General features: G+C 38.4%; 1 protein-coding gene across 1 annotated transcript; it reads right to left on the bottom strand.

The window, feature by feature from the left end:
* Positions 1-8217: 8217 nt before the first annotated feature.
* Positions 8218-9251, bottom strand: si:dkey-211g8.9 (free fatty acid receptor 2). The gene is given in 2 exon segments (XM_058404436.1): positions 8218-9219; positions 9222-9251. Coding segments are annotated over 2 exon segments (1032 nt in total).
* Between the last annotated feature and the right edge of the window lie 1348 nt (positions 9252-10599).

Here is a 10599-nt window from a genome sequence, read left to right as displayed (position 1 = left end):
ATTTCCTCATCTCAAACAAAAAATCTCAATGTCTCAATAATCTGTCATGTGACCTTGACCATCAATTACAGCTTGACAACGACGTCTCATGCTGTTCACGAGTCGACTTATTGTCTGCTGAGGCATGGCATTCCACTCTTCTTGAAGGGCGGCCCTCAGGTCATTGAGGTTCTGGGGTGCAGGGTTACGAGCCTCTACACAGCGACTCGGCTGATCCCACAGGTTTTCTATGGGATTCAGGTCTGGAGAAAGTGCAGGCCACTCCATTTGAGGTACCCCAGCCTCCAGCAGCCTGTCCCTAATGATGCGACCTCGATGATTCCCTAATGATGCGACCTCATCGTCCATGAAGATGAAATTAGGCCTGTGTTGTTCATGCAGGGACACAATGACTGGATTAATGATGTTATTCAGGTAGTATTGGCTTGTCACTGTACCATTCACAAGATGTAGGTCAGTTCTGTATTGAGTGGACACACCTGCCCAGACTGTAACACCACCACAACAGTGGCTGATGCATAGCGCTCTCCTTGACGTCTCCAACATTGTTGGCGGCCATCATTTCTGCTCAACGTGAATCGACTTTCATCAGAGAACAGCGCTGAGGCCCACTGGTCCCTCGTCCAGCGTAAATGCCCCCTGGCCCGACGCCTGTGCCTGGTGGTGTGGTCAGATACCCTTGCAGGTCGTCTAGCACGCAGACCACGCTGATGTAAACGGTTTCGAATGGTCTGACGTGACACTTGGGTTCCTCTCACCCCCTTAAATGTGCCTGGAGTTGAGTGGCATTCATCATCCGGTTCCGCAGGGCACTGTTCACAATGAAGCGGTCATCAACAGGGGATGTGGCCAAAGGACGTCCACTTCTATGCCTTTCTGTGACTCTTCCAGTCTCTCTGTATCTCTGTCCCAACCTGCTGATGACACTCTGTGACACTCTAAGCTCAGTGGCCACTTCCCTCTGAGAACATCCTGTTTGAAGCCTCACAATGGTGAGGTTCTGTTGATCAATTGTTAGGTGTGGTCTTGGTCTCATGATGTCAAAATGTGAACAGCATGATGAAGAGGACTGTTTAAATACCAATTCTAATGGAACCAGAAAATTTATTGGTGGATTCATGGATCAAACACCAGTTGTGAATTTTGCCGTTAAGCACCTTGTTAGAGAACAGCAAGTTCTGCAGAAAGTACTGAAACACTGAACAGTTGGACATGTGCATTCAAAAGTGTAGAGAAGGTCAAATTAAGTTCAATTAAGGTTATAGTGCATTTTAGGTGCATCCTGATATTTCACCCGAAAGCCCAATATCCTGAACTTTTTGTGAGTAGTGTATATATATATATTTGTTAAACTGGAAAAGATTAGACTTTCATTAAGGGCTTCGTCTGATGCATTTGGGGAAATATGGAGCCCTTTTTTCTATATGGCTAAGAGGATAGATTTTTCACCCTGCTTGGACTAGCATGACTTTCTCAGAGTGGCTGAGCGCTAATATCGTGTTTGGTGTAGTGGGAGTGATGGTCTGGTTGTTTATTTATCTATTACAGATACACTCGAATTTGAGCTGACAGAGATCTATTCCTTTTTTATTTTTATTTCTTTTTGTTTTTATTTTACCTATTTTTCCCCTTATCTTCCTTTCTTATGCTTTTCTTTTTTCCTATTATCTTATACAAAATGTGACATGTATAAGAGGAGCAGGACAGTGGTGAGGTGTGCTGTAGGTCAGACAGAGGAGTTCAGAGTGGAACTGCATCAGGGATTGGCTCTGAGCCCCTTCCTGTTTGCTTTGGTGATGGAGCAGTTGTCAGAGGAGGTCAGACAGGAGACTCCTTGGACAATGATGTTTGCAGATGACATTGTGATCAGTAGTGAGAGCAGGGAGCAGGTGGAGGAAAACCTGGAGAGGTGGAGGTTTGTGCTGGAGAGAAGAGGAATGAAAGTCAGTCGTAGTAAGACTACTAGTCTTACTAGGAGGGAAGTGGAACAGTAAGATTACAGGGTGAAGAGGTGAAGAGGGTACAGGAGTTTAAGTACTTGGGGTCAACAGTCCAGAGTAATGGAGAGTGTGGGAAAGAGGTAAAGAAGCGAGTGCAGGCAGGTTGGAATGGGTGGAGAAAGGTGTCGGGAGTTCTGTGTGATAGAAAAATTTCAGCAAGAATCAAGGGGAAGGTGTACAAGACAGTGGCGAGACCGGCCATGCTGTATGGTTTAGAGACAGTATCACTGAGACAGAGACAGGAGTCAGAGCTGGAGGTAGCAGAGCTGAAGATGTTGTGGTTCTCTTTGGGAGTGACACGGTTGGACAGGATTAGGAACGAGTACATCAGAGGGACGGCTCATGTTGGACGTTTGGGGGACAAAGTTAGAGAGGCCAGGTTAAGATGGTTTGGACATGTCCAGAGGAGGGAGAGTGAGTATATTGGTAGGAGAATGTTGGACATGGAGCTGCCAGACAGGAGGAAAAGAGGAAGGCCAAAGAGGAGGTATATGGATGTAATAAATGAGGATATGAAGCTAGTGGGTGCAAGTGTTGAGGATGCAGAAGATAGGGATAGGTGGAGAGAGATGATTCGCTGTGGAGACCCCTAAGAAGATCTTATACAAAATGAATCTATAACTCTTATTATTTCTTACACGTTGTGTTGGCAACTGTTTTGTTTTGTAAAACCCAATAGAAAATAACAAAATAAAAAATAACCTGCTTGCATAAGTATTCACACCCCTGAACTAATCATGTGTTTTGATTTTGTTTTACCAGTCAGTGTTTGTTTTTTAGGAAAGAGATTTCCTGTGTAACACACACTGACAACAACATTTTATCACTCTTTTTTTCCCAGAACATTCTAGCTCCATCAGATTGCCAGTGCATCTCCTGTGCAGGCTTCAGGTCAAGATTTTTAGTTGGATTCATATCTGCTTTTAAAAACATCAACCTTTCTTTTGGTTCTGTTTCTTTTGTTGATCGTGGGTCGTGCTGCAAGGTGAAATTTCTTTTTTTTATCTTTAGCTTAATAGCAGAAACCTGAAAGTTTTGCATTAAAATCGACTGGTATTACTGGCAGCTATTCACCTCGATAGAAGCCCCATTTCTGGGCTGAAGAAAAGCAGCTCTAAAGCATGATGCTACCACCACCACCATGCTGCACTGTGGGTTTGATGTATTTTGGTGCAGACATATAGAAATATGGAATTGGGATTAGTCCTCATCAGACACATTTTGGCCACATGGTTTGGGGTGAATTCGTTGGGCATGGATGTTTTTTTTTTTGTTAGAAAGGCCTTTAGACATTAGACATTTAGACATTAGACATTAGACATTTTATACGACGTAATTCTGCATCAAGGCCAGAAAAATTTCTGATATGATTTGTTAATGAAAGAAACAAGATATTTAATCGAGTGTCCTTCATTTCCTTCAAAATGCCTTTGAAGGAGAAATGAAAAGTCTAAGCACACAATGTTCAATCACAGGACAAAATTGTGTTTCTTGGCTTTGAAAAATAAATAAATAAAAATAAAATTTTAAAAAATAATAAATAAAAGGTTACAAATGTTCTGTTTCTGTATAGTATTCAGATGAAACACATTAGCAATGGAGGAAAACTGGCTGAGAGAATCACTGTCAATTATACACCGGTCAGGTATAACATTGTGAGCAGTGACCGGTGAAGTGAATAAGACTGATGATCTCCTCATCATGGCACCTGTTAGTGGGTGGGATATATTAGGCAGCAAGTCAACATTTTGTCCTCAAAGTTGATGTTAGAAGCAGGAAAAATGGACAAGTGTAAGGATTTGAGCGAGTTTGACCAAAAGGGCTAAATTCAGATGCAGTGGTCAGTAAAAGAAAGCATTTTTTTGATAGCATCTATAGGAACAGTGGTGAACCGGTGACAGGGTCATGGGCGGACAAGGCTTATTGATGCACGTGGGGAGCGAAGGCTGGCCTGTGTGATCTGATCTAACAGACGAGCTACTGGTGCTCAGATTGCTAAAGAAGTTAATGCTGGTTCTGATAGAAAGGGGTCAGAATACACAGTGCAGGACGGGTCAGGGCTGTTTTGAGAGCAAAAGGAGGTCCAACACAATATTAGACAGGTGGTTATAATGTTATGCCTGATCGGTGTACACAGATGGTGTAATAGAGAAATTTACCTCAGCCTGTGTGATGAAGACGTGTGTGAGCTTGCCATTAGAATAAAATAATAATTACCAAGTTAATGTTATTTTCTTGTTTCCTGCAGAAAATTATTCATAACAAAGGTTTTTGTCTAATTTTTAATTTAATTTTTGTAAAATGCTGATAGCAAGTGTTCAAGATTAAATATTAGGTTCTATATCTTGTTTATTTTTATGCTATAAAATGTACAGACAGATGTATAGACAGAGTGCGAGACAGACAGAAAGAAAGAGAGACAGACAGATAGAAAGAGAGAGAGAGAGAGAGAGAGAGAGAGAGACAGACAGACACAGAGAGAGAGAGAGAGAAAGAGAGAAAGAGTGAGTAAGACAAATGAGAGAGAGAGAGAAAGAGACAGTGACAGACAGAAAGAGAGACAGAGTGAGTGAGAAAGACAAGAGAGAGAGACAGAGTGAGTGAGACAGATGAGAGAGAGAGGCAGAGACAGACAGTGAGAAAGAGAGAGAGAGAAAGAAATAGATAGATAGATAGAGAGAGAGAGAGAGAGAGAGAGAGAGAGAGAGAGAAAGAGTGTAAAAAATCAGCACAATTGTAAATGCTTTCAATATTTCTAATATTCTAATATTTGGTTTGTTTCTACATTTCATTAATAAAAGGTTGGAGTTACCCCCAAACCAGGAGAGAGACATTCTTTAACATTCACAATATCACATCATTTACAAAAATAGATTTTAATGCATTATTATTAAAACAATTTACAGCAATAATAACACTTTAAAACAACAGAACTTTAATTTCATAAAATGAAGAAAAAAGAAAGATTTGCTAAGCACAATGTGCAAAAACTGAAAATGTTAAAATGCTCATTAATCTGCTTTTACAACTGGATTGTGAGAGACTGTAGATTAAAGTGTAGATTAAAGTGTAGTTGTAGTATAAAGTGTAGTTGTAGATTAAAGTGTAGATTAAAGTGTAGTTGTAGTATAAAGTGTAGTTGTAGATTAAAGTGTAGTATAAAGTGTAGTTGTAGATTAAAGTGTAGTATAAAGTGTAGTTGTAGATTAAAGTGTAGATTAAAGTGTAGTATAAAGTGTAGTTGTAGATTAAAGTGTAGTATAAAGTGTAGTTGTAGATTAAAGTGTAGTATAAAGTGTAGTTGTAGATTAAAGTGTAGATTAAAGTGTAGTTGTAGATTAAAGTGTAGTATAAAGTGTAGTTGTAGATTAAAGTGTAGATTAAAGTGTAGTTGTAGATTAAAGTGTAGATTAAAGTGTAGTTGTAGTATAAAGTGTAGTTGTAGATTAAAGTGTAGTTGTAGATTAAAGTGTAGTATAAAGTGTAGTTGTAGATTAAAGTGTAGATTAAAGTGTAGTTGTAGATTAAAGTGTAGATTAAAGTGTAGTTGTAGTATAAAGTGTAGTTGTAGATTAAAGTGTAGTATGAAGTGTAGTTGTAGATTAAAGTGTAGTATAAAGTGTAGTTGTAGATTAAAGTGTAGATTAAAGTGTAGTTGTAGATTAAAGTGTAGTTGTAGATTAAAGTGTAGTATAAAGTGTAGTTGTAGATTAAAGTGTAGTTGTAGATTAAAGTGTAGTATAAAGTGTAGTTGTAGATTAAAGTGTAGATTAAAGTGTAGTTGTAGATTAAAGTGTAGATTAAAGTGTAGTTGTAGATTAAAGTGTAGTTGTAGATTAAAGTGTAGTATAAAGTGTAGTTGTAGATTAAAGTGTAGTTGTAGATTAAAGTGTAGTATAAAGTGTAGTTGTAGATTAAAGTGTAGTATAAAGTGTAGTTGTAGATTAAAGTGTAGTTGTAGATTAAAGTGTAGTTGTAGATTAAAGTGTAGTATAAAGTGTAGTTGTAGATTAAAGTGTAGTATAAAGTGTAGTTGTAGATTAAAGTGTAGTATAAAGTGTAGTTGTAGATTAAAGTGTAGTTGTAGATTAAAGTGTAGTATAAAGTGTAGTTGTAGATTAAAGTGTAGTATAAAGTGTAGTTGTAGATTAAAGTGTAGTATAAAGTGTAGTTGTAGATTAAAGTGTAGTTGTAGATTAAAGTGTAGTATAAAGTGTAGTTGTAGATTAAAGTGTAGTATAAAGTGTAGTTGTAGATTAAAGTGTAGATTAAAGTGTAGTTGTAGATTAAAGTGTAGTTGTAGATTAAAGTGTAGTATAAAGTGTAGTTGTAGATTAAAGTGTAGTTGTAGATTAAAGTGTAGTATAAAGTGTAGTTGTAGATTAAAGTGTAGTATAAAGTGTAGTTGTAGATTAAAGTGTAGTTGTAGATTAAAGTGTAGTATAAAGTGTAGTTGTAGATTAAAGTGTAGTATAAAGTGTAGTTGTAGATTAAAGTGTAGTTGTAGATTAAAGTGTAGTATGAAGTGTAGTTGTAGATTAAAGTGTAGATTAAAGTGTATTTGTAGATTAAAGTGTAGTATAAAGTGTAGTTGTAGATTAAAGTGTAGTATAAAGTGTAGTTGTAGATTAAAGTGTAGATTAAAGTGTATTTGTAGATTAAAGTGTAGTATAAAGTGTAGTTGTAGATTAAAGTGTAGTATAAAGTGTAGTTGTAGATTAAAGTGTAGTATAAAGTGTAGTTGTAGATTAAAGTGTAGTATAAAGTGTAGTTGTAGATTAAAGTGTAGTATAAAGTGTAGTTGTAGATTAAAGTTTAGTTGTAGATTAAAGTGTAGTATAAAGTGTAGTTGTAGATTAAAGTGTAGATTAAAGTGTATTTGTAGATTAAAGTGTAGTATAAAGTGTAGTTGTAGATTAAAGTGTAGTATAAAGTGTAGTTGTAGATTAAAGTGTAGATTAAAGTGTATTTGTAGATTAAAGTGTAGTATAAAGTGTAGTTGTAGATTAAAGTGTAGTATAAAGTGTAGTTGTAGATTAAAGTGTAGTATAAAGTGTAGTTGTAGATTAAAGTGTAGTTGTAGATTAAAGTGTAGTATGAAGTGTAGTTGTAGATTAAAGTGTAGATTAAAGTGTATTTGTAGATTAAAGTGTAGTATAAAGTGTAGTTGTAGATTAAAGTGTAGTATAAAGTGTAGTTGTAGATTAAAGTGTAGATTAAAGTGTATTTGTAGATTAAAGTGTAGTATAAAGTGTAGTTGTAGATTAAAGTGTAGTATAAAGTGTAGTTGTAGATTAAAGTGTAGTATAAAGTGTAGTTGTAGATTAAAGTGTAGTATAAAGTGTAGTTGTAGATTAAAGTGTAGATTAAAGTGTAGTTGTAGATTAAAGTGTAGTTGTCGAATGTAGATTTCATGATTAAACATCACAGAAAGTTCTGACACACAAACACACAAAAACACATCTTAAGAACATCTTAAAAACACATCAAATCAGTGTAATTAGCGCCTCAGTGCAGTAATAAATATCAGCAGATAATGTATAATCATTATCAATATACAATAATAACACATTCCAAAATATCCTTTTGTGCTTTTGAGGATTGTGCAATATACAGCTTTTATATTTATATATCGTGTTTACAGTGGACATTGTCACAAAAAAGAAATTTATCTCTGTTCAGAAAGCCAGAGGCGAGAGTGGCAAGGAAAATATAAGACATACAAAGGAAGCCATCTCCATCTGGGAGACAACGGATAGTGCAATTATTAATTATTCCCCTTTTCCAGCTGTGTACTCTAAAGTGGAGCAGTGCAAGTGTGTTAAAAGGAACTTTTCTCCACACACCTCTGTCATTTCTTTCAGTATATCTTACATATTGCTCAAGATAATCTCCCTTTCCCACACAGGTATAGCAAAAGCAGTATAGATTAAGCTTACAGATCCTTTTAGAGACTTGTTATCTACATTAGCCCATGTACAGTGTATCCCATAGGTCTGAATGAAGCTTTGGTATTAGTCTCTGATATTAAAAGCACCTCACATGAATACTTTATTCCACTGCCGGTTTTCCCACTGCTTCTACAAGACATTCACAAGCATATATGTTTTGGTGCACGGTATTCCAGTACGTTTCCCATCCAAAATAGAATCTTTATTGGATTTAGGAAGAGTATCTCGGTTACCTTTACGAAGAACAGCTTTAATTTCTTTTATCATTAAGCTGATTTGACAGTTTCAGAACCTAACTGTCCTTTGACTGACGTCGTCCCTCTTTGCTTGGTTGCCAGAGTTTCCTTCACCTGGTATTGTTTAGGGGTCCGCTTCGAGCACATTCTGTAGACCAGGTCCTTGGGCCTCGAGGGCGACAGCATCAGCATGACCACAGGCTCAAGGAAGACGTTGCAGCAGCTGGAGACAATGGCCTCACGCCTCCAGGTCACGTTGCTGTGCGTGATGAAACCGACCACGTGAGATATGTTGTATGGTGTGTAGCATACCACGAAGACCAAGAGCGCCGACAGTTCCATGGCCAGGATGCGGCGTTTGCTGCCAGCCGAAAGACAGGAGCGTTTGACCAGTGCTAGACAGCGCAGCGTGCAGAAGATGGAGAGCAGGAGCGGCACGGCGAACAGCATTACTGCCATCTCTAGGCGCAGAGGCAAAAGCACGTCCAGCTGCTCCTGCGTAAAGTTCTCATAGCATTTTGAAGTGTTGGGCATAAACGGAGACACGAAATAGGCCCCTTTCTCTGCTACCAAAGCTAAACTGAGATGCAAAAGCACTATAGCCCACAGCAGAGCGCTGATCATGCAGGACGTACGAGCACGCCGATAAAGTTTATAGCTGATCGGAAAAGCGATACTCAGATAACGTCCAACTGCCACAGCTGTCAGCAGGAGCCCGCTGCCATAAAGCGAGGCCACGACAAAGAAGTTGTAAATCGGACACAGCAACTCTGGTAGGATCCATACATCAAGAACCGTGTAGGCAGATTTAACAGGCATCCAGGCAACCAGGACCAGATTGGATAAGCACAGGTTGATAGTATAGACCACGTTAGGAGTAGCACCATGTTTCTGAGCTTTACGCACATACACGAAAAAGACCAGAAGGTTAGCGGGGAGACCCAGGAGGAAGGTGAAGGAATACACGGTCAAGGAAATGCAGTCAAACACAGAAATGTGCTTCATCCTTGCTTGTACTGGAGATCGGAAAGATGCGTAAATATCCCCGGTTGCTGGTCATCCATTCAACCCATATGTAGAGGGTTTTTTTTTTTTAAAAAGAGATGGTTGATGTAATCCATATTGATTTCTAAAATCTGAGCGAGAGCAATGATGAAGGCAAAAATAACACAAAGAGGTCAAGCCAGTGGAAAGCTGGGTGTGTTCAAGGTCTGTGTGTAAAGGCGGCTGGTAGGTGTGTTGAGGGGCTTGGCTTGATTTGATGTTGAAGTGGCCGCTCAGGCAGCAGTAATGGAACAGGATGACATTTGTGCAGCCCGGTCCGGCCTTAATTGCCTTCAGTGCAAACGACAACGGGAAGGCGGCATCGGCCCCCTTTAGTGAAATGATTCAGAATAATTGAGGTTTTCAGGATGCTGTGTCCATTCAAATCGAGCTTGGCCTCTCTAAATGAAATGAAGGTTAAATCATAAAGCCATAAAAGCATCTGGTTGATGGTAGTATCAGGGAGGTGGGACACAGATGATGGGATGATGGTGCTTATTGCACAATCAGAACTAAATTTATGTCTTTATAGGAGAAGGAGAAAAGCACATCAGTTGGTAGGTTGAAGCCTGTTTATAAGAGCGTGTGTGTAAATATGTCTGAGTGTGTGTTGTACTGGTTACACACAGGACAGTCTATCTACATCACTCAGGTTTGAGACGTGAGGTGTTACTCTTTATAAAATCATACACTGATAAAATCAAAGAAGCCGATGACTTTCAATACAAAAGCTACAGCTTTATACCCCATGGTTCTTTTAATATCTCAGCATCGCTACATCAGTTCTGTGTTACGTTTAAGTCTTACTTCTAGCTACACACTCCTACTCCTAGCTTGGTCTCATCACTTCAAATTTGACACCACGTTTCATCACGTATTGCCGTAATACACACCTAGTATTGCTTTGTCTGTCAAACTCTGCCTCCACAAGAATCAAGCTTGGATCTCAGTATTTAGGGACTTTTTAATGTACTATTAATGTTGCTTGTGCATGAGTGAATGGAAATAAAATGAGTTGAAGAGTTTTATTTGGAAATGTATTGCAATAAAGAATGAAATATTCTCATGCTCATTGGATTCGAATACACTGGACTTATTCAGAAGGAATGGAAAATCTTATAATAACATTGAGAGCAACTTAGAGTAACATGACTATAAACAGTTGTAGAGAGGACATTATTTACATTTACAATATTTCCTGTCCAGTGTCACGCAAATGAGGATGAGGCTCCCTTCTGAGTCTGGTTCCTCTCTAGGTTTCTTCCTCAGATCATCTCAGGGAGTTTTTCCTCACCACCATCTCCTCAGGCTTCTCATTATTGTTTTCTTACTTCTGTTAAGCTGCTTTGAGACAATGTCCATGTTTAA

Source organism: Hemibagrus wyckioides, linkage group LG12, assembly GCF_019097595.1.
Source record: "Hemibagrus wyckioides isolate EC202008001 linkage group LG12, SWU_Hwy_1.0, whole genome shotgun sequence".
NCBI lineage: Eukaryota > Metazoa > Chordata > Actinopteri > Siluriformes > Bagridae > Hemibagrus > Hemibagrus wyckioides.
This window is presented reverse-complemented; position numbering and strand designations above follow the sequence as displayed.